At 45.4% G+C, this 14,495-nt stretch overlaps 1 protein-coding gene across 2 annotated transcripts in view; it reads right to left on the bottom strand.

Annotated features, from left to right (window-relative positions):
• The window catches only part of FLOT2 (flotillin 2), a 351,376-nt gene extending 340,534 nt beyond the window's left edge, over positions 1-10,842 (bottom strand). Inside the window, exon 1 of one of the 2 annotated variants that reach the window (XM_086955138.1) lies at positions 10,445-10,842. In XM_086955138.1, coding sequence (XP_086811264.1) covers positions 10,445-10,493 — 49 coding nt within the window. In that variant the 5' untranslated portion in view covers positions 10,494-10,842. The remainder of the gene's footprint in view (positions 1-10,444) is intronic. The other variant, XM_086955139.1, reaches the window with a different exon arrangement.
• Between the last annotated feature and the right edge of the window lie 3,653 nt (positions 10,843-14,495).

The following is a 14,495-nucleotide window of genomic DNA, read 5'->3' as shown; positions in this document are numbered from 1 at the left end:
AAAATTTACAACTGTCCTGCAAGTAAAATATATTCCTTTTTCTAGCAAAAGGGCGTTTCTTCGTCCCATGACGGAGCCGTTGAGCAAAAGATGCTCGGCCTGCTGTCTTAGTCGCCGATACGCCTGAATATCAGATTCTTATCGATCACTTTATGTTGCAGGAGTAAAAAACACAACAGCCCTTGACCATTTATCTTTACTGCGTTACTGCGTATTATACCTTTTATCCGTCATGTAATTGGACTGCTTTATTTCACTTGCCTTTTACTGATTCGAAAACAGAAACTAAAATTAAAAACTTTACCAATGTAAATACTACTACCATGTTTTGTTTTAAAAACCTTTATTGTGAAAATGTCAGTATACAAATACGGGCCTATAACTACGTGGGCCGGCCACGGAGCAAACTGGAATCGTATATGATGAGGAGACATTTACACTGTAGAGGAACGGAACGAGCGGGCCATTAGGTTGCAAGAACTAAGATGTCTAACAGTTGCGGAATCGGTGGACGTACATTTTGTAATTAAAATACGACAGGGCCACTTACAATAAAATTATCTAGATATACATTTGCGGGCAAGTACCATGGGTGACGTTAATTTGAACTTTCAATAGTACAGTAATCAATAACACATCAGAACTTAATATCAATAGGGATGTCGAAATATTCAATCAATTCTCATTCCCGTCCGCCATGTGCTTCAAAACTGCATACGTATCTCGTGATATCAAGGTTGTGCAACCAGTACACAACAAGAAGTTACGAGTCCCATTTATACCGGCGCCATTTTGGGCAAGGCCGGGCACGTCCAGGATATAGTCAAAATATCTCCACCAACCAGCGGTCGGACCAGAACCCCTTTCGGCAGTCAAAAAAGGTTCAGTTAAATGACAACAGAAGAGATAGGCAACAAGACCAACAGTCAAAAGAGGGGAGGGCAAGATCTAAAGCCATTGTTCTACAAACTCTCAAGCAGACTTGGATGGAAAAATCCTGAAGAATGTACAAACTGAAAACCATTTTTTGTCTGTATAGCATCACCAGCAACGCTTGAGTCAGCTTTGTGTGAAGCCGCCATTCTGATTCAATCAATAGCGTCCCCCTGCACACATTCAGGGACCTGGTCGTGTCTAAAGGTTAAACGGATTGTGGGACAAGATGCAGAAAGGAAAAGGAAAAAAGTTCCGCCGGACCATGGGACTTTCGGCGCAGCATTGTAGGATTGCCACACCAGTGCGGCAACTTGCTAGACACCACCTCGGTGCCATCCAGATCTCGGCGCGTTGTGCTTCCTTCGGCCTACTGTAGCCGCAGGTGCGGACGCAACTCAGCTGGATAGCGAGTGAAACACCAAGGGGCGCCCCACTGCAGCCGAGGAGCCTCCGTCTTGGAGGCGACGCACAGCATCACATTGCTTTCTCAAACAGCCCCCACTGACTGACGGACCTCACAGGCCAACGGGGCGCCCCACGCCGAATTTCGGCGCAGCATTGTAGGATGGCCACACCAGTGCGGCAATTAGCTGGACACCACCTCGGTGCCATCCGGATCTTGGCGCGTTGTGCTGCCTTCGGCCTACTGTAGCAGCAAGTGCGGGCGCAACTCTGCTGGACGGCGAGTGAAAAGATAAGGGGCGCCGCACTGCCCATCAGGTGCCTCCACCTGGGGAGGCGAGAGAGGCCAGTTTGCCCCACCTCCCCCCCCCCACCCCCAGGCACTCACGCCGACTTTCGGCGCAGCATTGTAGGATGGCCACACCAGTGCAACTTGCTGGACACTACCTCGGTGCCATCCGGATCTCGGCGCGTTGTGCTGCCTTCGGCCTATTCGCACATCGGTCCGCTACTGACGCCGCCTCACGTGCCAACGGATTTTCTACGCTTTTTATAGCAGCGCGTAACGTAAGCATAACAGGTCATCTGACTTCTTTATAAAACTTTTCATTGGTTCATTTTACTTTTGGTTTCCTAATGATGGAAGGCTTGATCATATGACCTAAAAATATCACTTTTCATTGGATTAAAACATTTTTTTTTCCCCAAACGATGAAAGCCCCACCTTGTTTCTAGATGTTTCAGACTAAAGCTGGCGTCAGCCTGAGAGCACCACCATCTCGTGGCTCCGTCGTGGTCATTCCGCGAGCAATCATGGCAGCCGCTCCCCACCGGAAGCCTGCAGGAGTCGGGAGCCCCCAAGACTTTTGTAAAATCTTCAAGGCTCAGGGGACGTCCGAGTTCTAAGGTGTCCCAGGGCCATGTTAGTGGACCAGGCCCAAATCCGAAGAGCCGTCCGCCATTTTAAGAGTCCTGTGGCAGCCGCCTATCGCTGCACCGCAAGAGTGGGCGCAACTCAACTACATGGTGAGCGAGACGCTGTAGCCGCAAGAGCGGGCGATAAACAGCTGAATGACGGATTAGGCGCAGTGTAGCAAAAGCGGGCGGAATGGCAACTGAAACTGTAAAGGGGCGCCCCAGTACAGCCGACGAGCCTCCACCTGGGGAGACCCGTTCACGCCGCCTCCCCCCCACCCCCCGGGGCGCCCCACGCCGTTTTTCGGAGCAGCATTGTAGGATGCCAAAACCAGTGCGACAACTTACTGGACATCACCTGGGTGCCATCCACATCTCAGCGCGTTCTGCTGCCTTGGGACTATTCGCACAACAGACCGCAACTGACGAGGCCTCCCCGCGCACCCCCCGGGACGCCCCGCGCCGTTTTTCGGAGCTGCATTGTAGGATACCAAAAACCAATGCGGCACCCAGGTAACATCACCTGGGTGCCCTCCAGAACTCAGCACGTTGTGCTGCCTTGGGACTATTCACACAAAACACAGCTACTGACCATTGTTGCTTCTTTTTTCAAAAAATGTTTTAAATGTATTTACTGTTTTTGTTGCGTTCTATATATTTAAAAGTTATTAAAGTGTTATAATCCTACTTTGTTGGAGTACTATATATTTATAATGTGACACATAATTGTAAAAACTTTGATGTACAAAGAGGCATCCCTGGAATCTTCCGCTTCAGGCTCGGTCCCACACAGCCTCACAGTGAGAATCCCCTCCCCAAGCACAATACAGGATGGTTATCAGATAGTAGGAACGCGTGTGGTGTGACAGATCTACTGTAACTCCTTTGAAGAGGGGTGATTCTCTACAGCTGGGGCCATAAACTACATCTGCAGGGCTAGGTGATAGCCTGGGACCGGCCTGAACAATCGGACACAGAGGAAGAAGAGTGTCAGAGGGTGCGGTAGTGAATAGGGTGAAAGGGTGGTGTCGGGCGGGCACAGGGTGTGATTCTCAGGGAAGAGCAGCGCACATGGGAGGAGGTTTCTGGCCCATGCATGAGAGAGAGAGCGGGGTGACCAGTGCGTGGGGGAGATGCTTGCGAGGGTGAGGAGCCATGCTGAGGATCGGCGGCGTGCAGAGAGTGGTTCTGGTCAAGGCATCTAAAATGGCTGCCGTGCTCAACAAAAGTGTGGCATTGCAAAAAAGACAAGATGGCGCAGACAATGTTTATCAATAAGGATTAATTTATAACAATTATTTAAAACAAAATATTTACTCGCAGTGACAAAATGGCGGTCAACAGTTCCTGGTTTCCATCGAATCGAACGTTAACAGACGTCACGCAACAACAAAAAAAAAAAACGCTCACGCACAGCCGCTGGAAGACATGTATCAACATATATGAGCCTCCTCAGCCACCCTCAGAAAACAAAAGGGATCAGGATACGTCTCCCGAACCCCCTTAAACCTAGTAATTTAATGAAATCGAAACACAAAATGGCGAATTCACGTTTCGCTACCAGTTTGCGAACCGAGAAGCGCTTCTACCGCGAAAAATCAAATTTTTATTATTTGCCCCACGGGACCCTTTAATAACCCCAACATCATTCCTAGGGGGTCAAGAGGTCTACCTAGCCCCCTTTCATTAAATTCCCCCTTCGTTTTTCTCCTCCTCTTGTCTCTCGATCCTACCGACAGACAAGATGGCGGCCGCACCGGACTGTTTAGAATGTTGACAGACACCGGAGAGCCAATCAGCTTCGCTACGCAAAGCTCCGTTACGCGAAAAGTACGCGATCTGGAGCGCTATCTGGGACGCTGTCACAGATATACCTGTTTTTTAAACGTTAATTTCTCAAAATCCACTGGAGCACATATATTGAGACCCAGCAAAGGCACATCGGGCTAACAGTCCCTATAATTTTGCCAAGTTTCGTGCAAATCCATTCAGCCGTTCGAGCTAAAAGTGAGGCCAAACGCCCTATGGAAATTAACATGGGGAAAACGCGTTTTGGGACCCCCCCTTTTTTCTCGGCCCCCCCTTGACAAAACCCCCCCAAATTTTCAAGGGCTGCTCAGAAACAAAATGTGCATTTTTCCTGAAAATTTCAGCCGATTCCGTCCACAAACGCCAAAGTTATTAGACATAGAATTTTCAAAAGTCCCATAGGAAAAAAATCCTAACTATATATACCTACTGGCTACCGCCAGTAGGTAATATATATATATATATATATACATATATACACACACAATCCCTCGTAGAAGAACCGGGCACACATGCAGGATTGTTTCAGGCAGCAGCTTTAATCGGTAATGGCATGATGCATTTTGGATAATACCTTCGTCAGATGCTCTCCCAGTTATAATTGCTGCTGGAATCAGATTCAAATGCTTGCTCCGCTACGATGGGCAGAAGGCTTCAGGTGTTTGTGGCGGGAATTCGGGACAAGGTAGGTACATATATATATATATATATATATACACACATACATATACTGTCTGTTATAAGGCATAATATAGATTTGGTCTTGAGAAAGCCCTGGGCCCATAGGCCTCTCATATATGACTCAAACCTGTAGACTACTTATTGGATGTAGCCACCCCTTCTTCATCTTTTAATTCATACCAGGAACACCCCTAATAAAGGAATACCTACAAGTTTGAGGTATTTTTAGCAATCCCAGTAGAAAATTATCCTAAGTGCTCCCTGGAATATGGTCAAGCCCATCCTGGTTTTTAGGGACCAGGATGATATCAGATGATGATGCATGACACCTGTAGGTTGTGTGAAGATATTACAAAATTTTTTTTTTATCACTAACGCTTTTGGACTTGTGGTTTCTTGTTTGGGCACAGTGTTGTGGTCTGTATTTAGTCGGGAGGACGTGCCCTAAAACTCCTTCCTCTTTTTCCCCCATTAGTTGTGACGTTACAGTGAAACAAGTCACCTCCACTAATGGAACTCTTCTTGACCTGAAGAAGGCAAGAGACACACTGGGCCCAACAGGCAGTCAGAAGTGCTCATCAACCCCTATTGTGTCGGAGGAGATGGACTCAAGCGTAGGATTAATATGCTTTTATTCCAGGACTAGATACATCCACAACCAGGAGCTTCGGACACCTCAGGGCTTCACCCAGCAACTGAATGGCGTTTCATTGAGTCTGGCAGGTACCGTTCCACTCCAGAGCGTGGAACCGATACTGAACAATAACATGGCATAATTTACAAACAGAGCACCTCGTGGAAGCCAGGTGCTGATACCGGGCCTGAGTTGAAAAATGTTGGCAGCTTTTTTCTACCGGCGCTTGGGGAGTTTAACCCTTACATAACCAGAGCTATCTAGACCATAATTTTTGGCGCCCCTGCTCTGCGCAAGCAAGTGGGGGTTTTCATCACCCTCCATGAGTTAGGTGCTTGATCTTTTTGAGGTATGGGCATGGACATTTGACTTAAGGCGAGCCCTAACCTCTTTATCAAAACTCTTTTCTCAGATGAGTTTGCATGTATTCTGCCACGGCTGGGGAGGGGTCCAGTCATCGAGCAAGGGTGAACAATGTCTGAGGGATCAAAAGAAAAGGGAGAAAGGTGGACAGAGAAAGAGGAGTGTTTGCGTTTCTTAGGGCATTTACGAGGCCTAGACTACTGTGAAGAGTCAGTGTAAGTGGTGGTATCTGGGGTTTGGATAGGGATAATCGGAGTAGGGGAAGTGATCGTGACACCATCCGGGGCCTGCTCTTTTGACTTATAGATCGCAGAGTACGTGTGCACAAGGGGCCATGGAAGACCAGGAGGTTCGTGGGGAGGGAGAGGTGCTGGGCTGGAGAAGCACCAGAAGGAGAGGGCTGCTGGCACTAGGTGCTCCAGACGCTGTGAGATAGGTAATAAGGCGGAGGAGAGCACCTTATCCAGTTTGCATCCAGCCTTTTATCTATAATTTCCTCCATGGATTCATCGTAATAGTATGCGTCATCATCAGGAGCAACACACGCAGCTACCTACTCTTCATTGACCTCGCAGTCTGACATGGTTCAGCAAAATATACATATAAGGGTTCACATTGCCAGAAGCTTTAGGATGCACTCTCCATTTGTTCAAATAAGGCTGCAGCGTTCTCCGCCAACCACAGGTAAAGTATGATGCCTGACGCGTTTCGAACAAAGTAGTTCTTCCGCATAGGCAGATTAGACTTTTTTAAATCAGGAGGCAAAGACCACTGCTTGACATATAACCCATCACTTTATTGGCCCCCAGGTGGAGCCTTGTGGAAATGTTGCTTTGCATGTTGGGATCAGCAGTCCGTGCATATAAACCTTGAAGATCATCAGCTTCTAAAAAGTCAATCAAAATGTACATAATTACAATAATGCCATTAGTGGGCCATCCGTGCAAGGCAGATGACGCTGCAAATCATCTAGCGCCAACAAAATGAATCCAAAACAGCCCCAACATCAAGGGCCATTGGCCGCGTTATCGGCGGTTGGTGCAATCCCCGCGGTTTGGAATAGGCTGGGCCACCACCCTGGGATCTTTTGGTTGCTGATCGTCAACAATTCTAGTTAGTCTATACCGACTGCATTATTATGGTCGCAGGGACTGTCCCTTTTGCTGATTGGTTAAGAGCAATAGGCAATCAAAGTGGTTGACGGGAAGAGCAGCGCCAATGCCAAACCTCAAATTGGCACAACTGATCAATTCCTGGCTCGGGCAGCGAGTGTAGTTGCCAAGGAAATTGATCTGGCGGAGAGGCACCTCTCCCTTGATATGGGGATGGTGCAAAGCATTCCCTCATTGAGTGGGGCATCACTGCTGTTAGGTTCCCCTGAGGTGACCTCTGTAAGTTGTGACATCTTTAACTGCACCCCTAGTGGACAGGATATGCACCCTTAAAGGGGGCATTCGGAATTATCTTCCAAGTTAAATCTTCTACTGGCACCATCAGCACACATGCAACGCCATGGCCAAGTATCCTCTAAAGTTGAGATCAGACACATTAACACCAATTGTTATGCACAACAGAGGTTTTTGTTGCCCGCCAAACTTCCCGTTCCCACCGCTAATGCACTTACTCCAGCCCTGGGGGCAGGATCCTTACACACAATAATAGTTGGTTCAGGGGAAAAGGGCACGATAGGGTATACTGTGTGAATAGACCACCTGCCAGGAGCAAAAGGTACGGTATCGCTACACACACTCCTAGCCGAACCTGACCATGCCACTACGTGTGACCCTGTCCCTATGTGGCAGTCCTGGTTGGAGTATCGTCACTACCCACCAATAGAGAAGAATCGTACATAGACCTCAAAAATAAAGTTTGCCGTTGGTTTGCAGGGAACACTGACTTTTCCATTTACGAGTATGACAATATACTATTGGTCAGGAGGATTGGGTAGATTGGTCAGTCAGCTAGATCTATAGAACGGGATTGTGCAGTAATAAACTGCAGGTACCCGGGCATGGCTCTTCGCCTGAATACATCTGGTTTCAGGCCTGGCAACCGAGGGGCAGCTGCTAGTATAATCCCCCTTGGCTACTTCTACAGACCCAATCCCCCTAGTCAGTCAAGTGGGAGAAGGATTCCACGACATAGATCGGATGTTCCATGAGACTTTTCTGTCCCCTCCCGTAATAGATGCTTACCACTACCAGACCTGGATGCTAATGATTGACTTTCTCTCCCTATGGATCAGCATAAGACGACTGGCACAGTATGGGTTATAGAAGTAGGTACTTGTACTGATGTACTACAAACCTCTTGTTGTTGATGGCGCCTTCCATTCAGCCCTTGATGCAGATATTCATTTTTTTTAATTGGCAATATGTTACATTCCTTCCAAGCTGGTGGCCTTCATTTTCCTGCAATTGCAATCCCTAGTATGACCACTAGTAATAACCCCTAACCTAATGCCATAATCCACAGTAAGCTTGTCTCCTGGACTCTTGCGGGCCTCATGTAATGGTGAAATTGTGTGGACCACTTGGATATTTGCACGTTCCTTAAGACATGGACTGCTATACCTCAGTTCCAAACATGATTTCGCTAATTTTGATCGACTAGCTTCCTCATCTGAGAAAAAGGCCAGTCATCAGGGGGCCTTGCAATCTGGATTAAAACCAACCTGGCTTGTACACCTAAAGTAATTGATCTTGGGTCTCCTTATGTATTGTGTGCTATTCTGCAATTTCTCTCTGGAGGTTTGTTATATTTGTGTAAGCAGATAAACAATGCATTTAAAGCATATCCAACAAAACAATCAAATGAAGGAAGGAAAGTGTAGACAACCAAGATAAATAACATAGGGGAGGAATTAGGAGCGGGCAGTGATAAAAAAAATATACAAATGAAAATGACACAATAATATCATTAGGAACACCAGCCAACAGTAGAGACAAACCCTGTAACACACAATTTTGCCACACTTGAAAGCTAAAAGGAAAACTGAGTGCTATTTGGTAACTGAAAGTAACAAGTAATTAATACAAAGAGAGAGAGCGAGAGGAAACAAATTAATACCAATAATTGGAACAAATTATGGGAGAAGCAGTGTGGCGGGCAAAATTAACATTACTGAGGGTGCTGACCAGGGAACGGGTATTTTCATGATGGGGTTAAGATGGTGGGAAAAGACATACAAGACTTAAAAAGTAAGAAACAATAAAAAGAACAGGAATTTGAAAAAAAATATCATAACTAGGTAGAAAGAGGAGATAAGAGGCAAAGAAGTACCATAGCTCTTTGTACTGCCACGTTTACTCTCCTTCCTTCATGCCATGTTTTTGCGCTCTACAATTCAGTTTTACTACCCCTCTTTATTCGGTTTTACTTCTCCTGTTTAACTGCAATGAACCACCTTACATTTTACATACTCTTTTTACCATTTTATTTCTTCACTTCACCCCAGTTAATGTTCATTTCATCTCCAACCAGGTAACTGCGCTTTTCTCACATCATTCCTTTATCTTCAAAAGTTAAATAGCTTATATTATACCTACAACTTCCCTCCCTTCTACATTATTCAGTCATACTCAGCCCATATTATTACTCTTCTTTCTTCTCACATCACTCCAGCATCTTCTTCCATATTATTATTCTTCTTTCACATGTTCTCGAACATTGTTCCTCGCATTACTATGTTCTTAATCATATCTATATCAACCTTCTACTATTTTCCTCCTCAGATTTAAAAGGGCTCAATGAATACCACGAAAAAGCACCAAGTTACCATGTTTATTACCTAGCGATCACAGAAAACAAGATGTTATTCCTCACCCTGGTTCTCCTCGTCCTAGGATCATGCGCTACTCCATGTTGTTCTTCCCTATTATGTTGCTTTTCTCTCTCCATGATGTACTCTCTAGACCACTCTTACTCACCCATATGGTCTTATTTTTTTCTCCACACGTAAAGATACTTCCTTCTTGATCATGCAATTTTCCAAAACATGGTACACGCTTCTATCTACCATTCTGCTCCTTTCTCCACGTGTTTCTCCATCTTCTTTATCCATTACCTTCCTTTTCTCCTAAATTAATCCCCCTCTTCTTGCAATGATCAGTTCTTAACGCTAGCGCGTTCTGTCTACGATTAGTTGACCATGCTACATTCCTCTGCTCTTTATCCATTATCTTACGCTTCTCCCTCTCCACTTTCCTTCAACCTCTTATTATTATCACCAATCTGCTGGTTTCCTCCTCCGCTACTCCACAAAATGTTATCGCTCATCTTCCAACACTATTGCTTCTTCCAATTTCCTTTTTGCTGCACCATACCCTCCTGGTCTTCCTTGTCCCATGATACCAGGAATTTGCATATTGCAATGGCACCGGAGTCATCCGTCCGTCTCAACACTCAGTTCCCTCACCCACATTGCTATCCCTCTCCCGTACACAGACGCCATTACTTGCTTGATGAATGCAGTTTAAGGGGGTGCTTTAAATAATTCTGCACCCATACACAACATAAACAACCTCGTGAGCACGCTTACATATACCCATGATGATGTACCACGCCCAAAACACTGGATGCGTTCTATCCCTTCGACCCTCCCCCTTCCAGGAACACTTCTCGTTTCCTCCCAGCCCCTCCCCCACGAACGAACACAACCAGATTTGTACCCTCACCATCAACATCCCCACCACCAGCACTCACCTGACACTACTAAGGCCTCGTTGGGCCCTACGGTGTGGCAGTTTCCCATCTCCTCTGGCGGTAGGGGCTCTGTGCAAGCCCTGAAACGGGGACTGCGGATCGGTCTATTGGGGGTGGTATAGTTGAGGAGGAACCTGTATTTATTTCAATACAAACGGTCCTACTATTGGGGTCTCTGTCCAGTGACACGAGACGTCTGAGGTGTAGATTGGCGAGCTGGGCTGGACACCTCGGTACGGCGAGGCCGGGGCGGGGCTGCTGCTTTTTCCACAACAAGCTTCCCGAGGCGCGGCTCAGAGAGTATGGCTGCCGGGAGCGCGCGGCTCGTAGTCACAGAGGCACGCGCTCGACTGGCTTGATCCCCTCGCGCCGATTAGCCAGACAACTGCTGTCAGAGTAGTGCGCAGATGCGGTGTGTGCGATGGGCGGGGTCAGCGACTGAGTCAGGGCGAATGTCTATTGGCTCATGCTGTCTGTCCTAGTGCATCCCCGAGGCCCCACAGGCCATTCAAGGCTTTGCCTACTACTAATGGAGCTCGAGAGCGCGCCTACAGAGGGCATGGGACTTCTAGTCACGCTCAGGGCGGCAGATTTCACAGCAAACAGAGAGAGAGAGCTTTCATTTACGATGCGTTTATTGTACAATACAACGAAATGCAGATGTGACGCAATACGATGATGCCGATTATGTAGTAGTCGTTACTTTACGAAGGCAGAATACACTTAGGTAACCATAAACCAGAAAGCAATAGGCGCTCTGCACTGTGTATGGGGAAACTAGAATAACCTAATTGATTAAGACGGTGCTCCAAGGAAAAGGGGGTCGGTTACCAAAACAACCCCTAATAATGTCCCTCACAAAAGGGGCATATACAATATCAACAATTTTCCGAGCTATCAAGTTGTAATGAAGAGTCAATGGTGATTAAAAATATAAATGATGTAAAGTCCACTTTAATCCAATCCATCTGTTCGGGTTCACAAGAAGGAGTAATCCACGAATCTTCACAATCAAGACTAGTAGACTTTTGTGTAGTCAATATGAAATCCCATATAATAGATGGCTAACACAACCAGCATACAATGCTTCGGCCAATAGCACGGTTCAGCCAGCACATGTTTCGTCGTTACTAGGCATGTAATACCTCGACTTTCAGGGCCATAAACATTTAAGTAAACAATATATCAAAGACAAAATAGCACAATCTAATGTCAAAAAAACCTTCACCCACCTCTGGTGTCAGTATAGAAATAAAAAGTTGAATTACACATGTGAAAACACAGTAGTAAGCTCTGAGAGTAACTATAAATAAGAGGCCTAGTATAGCAACATCTCAAATAAATTTACAAATTACATGGATTGTTGAGTGCACACAAGCTTTGTTCATCTCGTGAGCATGAGCGTGACATAGCGTGTTGCGCTCATGGTCACTTTACAATGTTCCTGTTATGGTTCTGTTCAGCCACGAAACTAAACGGGTCTGGCGGTAAGCACAGTAAGGCTGCGCCACTACGTAATGAACAAGACAAATGCCAATACTGTGCACTAGTTTTCAATCAATTAAAGAAGAAGCTCCTAGTCGCTAATTCAAAAAAGACCACTCTTTCAGTCAAAGTTTCACGTAAAAAAATTGGAACTTTTTATTTTTATTTTATATTGTTGCTTTTTGTTATAGTTTAGTTTGTTTTTTGTTTCAAGGAAGAGATTTTTTTCTTATAAATGCATATACATATATTTACAACATCAAACTATCACCATAATTAGAACGTGGAGGAGGGAAAAACTTTTTGGTGGGGAAAGGGGGATGAATGTGGAAGTGATTTGTGTAAACACTAAAGACACAAATGGACAAAAGACACGTGTACACAAGACAGTGGAGAAACATCAAACATTTCTGGGGCGCGGTGGTAATTGGTGGTACAGTTTTATCAAGATTCAAAAAAATTAATTTAGTTGCTGTATTTTATAACGGAGCTAGCACCTAATCCTATTCACAATCATAGGAGTGGTATCAAACAATCAATGGGCTCCAAGGATCAACACAGTAGTTAAGACCAACACTGTTTTACAATAATTTTTTCACTCATATTAGTACATAATTTGATCTAAGGCCAAAAACTTGGCACCACACACACCTACCGCCTCGGTCGACGCGTTTCGAATCCTTAATAAATGTAAAGGATTCTCTTCAGGACCATACACAATTAATCTGGAAAACATAAAAAGTGAAAAAGATTCTGTCAGTCTAAAATAAAAGAGAGACTCTCAACTTTCATTCAGCCACCGCATACTCTCAATGCGCTTACCTGTCGCAGATTCTCTTTTTTTTTTTGTTAATCTTTTTTTATTGAAGTTGTATTCAGATTATATACAGCATACATAAAAAAAGAAAACACAGAAAAATAACAATTACATTTAGTTTCAACTTAACGTAATGTTAAACCAATTTACTCGCAGATTCTCGATAGAGTTTAGAGGTTGTAGTAAGCTACAAAAAGATTTGAACAACATGAATCAGAACAGGGTCGCGGTGTTGTCATGATATATCGATTTTGCGGGGAGGGAGGTTTTTTACTCACTAGCAAGTGGCAATAGCATATCCAGCTATAGGTCGAGTTCCTTTTGCGCACTCGTGTGGAAAATCTCCAAACTTCAGATTCAGTCAGTTCGGGTTGTTGTATCTCAAGATTAGTTCTGGAGAATACAAAAAAGAAGAAGCGCTGTTTAGTTTGCCCACCGTAACGGAGTGATGGTGATTCATTAAAAAGTTCAGCATGGCCACTAGGCTAGTCGCGGGGAAGCGTTCTGAGGGAATGGCTATTAAAAACGGTGTGTGTCAACTGCTAGGTCTACCTATCTTCAAGGGAGCCCACGTGCGGAGTGTAGCGTGGCCCTTGGTGCGAGCGCAAGCGACCGGGGGGTTCGCGGTGCGAGGCTACGCCGTGCAGTCGTTCCTTACTTGAGAACAAGCGTCCGTCTCCTCCTGATTAGTTTGCCATCCTGTGTTTACGCGATACAGATCAGTTCCGGGTTTGCCTTATTTAAGTGAACGGTGTTTCCGGGTTGGGTCGCAGGAATCATGGGAGTTGTAGTTTCACTCCATGTTCGACGCGGAGAGTTGTGTGCAAACTGCTAAGTGATCATACTACTGTACCAAAGCAATTAAATACCAGGAGTGTTCCGTATTGAAAGATCGGAGGGGTATTCTATATGCTCCGCATGGGGTCACTTGGCGTGATGCTTAAGGGAAGAGTAGCGTCCCGCGTATGATACCTAGATCTGAACCCTAAGGTCATGAGGAATAGGTATAACCTCATTGAATTACATATTCCGTCAGGTTGGGGAAGCTGGAGGTGTGTCTCATGGGGCTAAAAGCCCAAAGTGTACGATGTTACGGAAAAGGGGGCTGTTGAATTGATGATGCGCATGCTGGATACACATGTTTGCTCGAGTGAATTGTTTACAGATTGTACAATTCAGACAATTCATTAAGGCCTTGTATTGTAGTATTGAACTTCAGAATCAACATTGCCTCACGTTGTCGCAGCTTGGCCTCTACGTCTCCACCTCTTGGGTCAGTGTCAATTTTAGAGATTATTGTCCATTTAAACTCCTGTTCGCTGTGTGCTTTATCTATCCAGTGTTGTACCAATGGAGCTGTGAGGACTTTTTTCTTGATTCTGGACTTGTGTTGAGACATTCTCTGTCTCACTTCTTGAGTTGTCTTCCCTATATATAGTTTGTCGCACGGACAGAGTAGACCATAAACCACATTTTTAGTTTTACAGTTGGTAAACTGATCATGTTTCCAAGATATCCCGGCATGCTGGAAAAGATTACCTTCAATCGTCGACGAGCAGCAAAGACATGTGCCGCATTTGTGATGGCCAGTGATCGGAGGCAAGCTAAAATAGTCTCGTAGTGTCGGATTTTTAGGCTTAGGGATGGCTGCTCGGACGATATGGTTTGCGATACTTTTGTCCTTTTTATATGCAAATAGGGGGACGTCTGTCAGTCGGTTATCAAGGTCCTTGACTAGATGCCAGTTCT

The sequence above is a fragment of the Lissotriton vulgaris genome, chromosome 2_1 (assembly GCF_964263255.1).
Source record: "Lissotriton vulgaris chromosome 2_1, aLisVul1.2, whole genome shotgun sequence".
Lineage (NCBI taxonomy): Eukaryota > Metazoa > Chordata > Amphibia > Caudata > Salamandridae > Lissotriton > Lissotriton vulgaris.
Note: the sequence above shows the minus strand (reverse complement) of the source record. Positions and strands in the feature narration are given on the sequence as shown.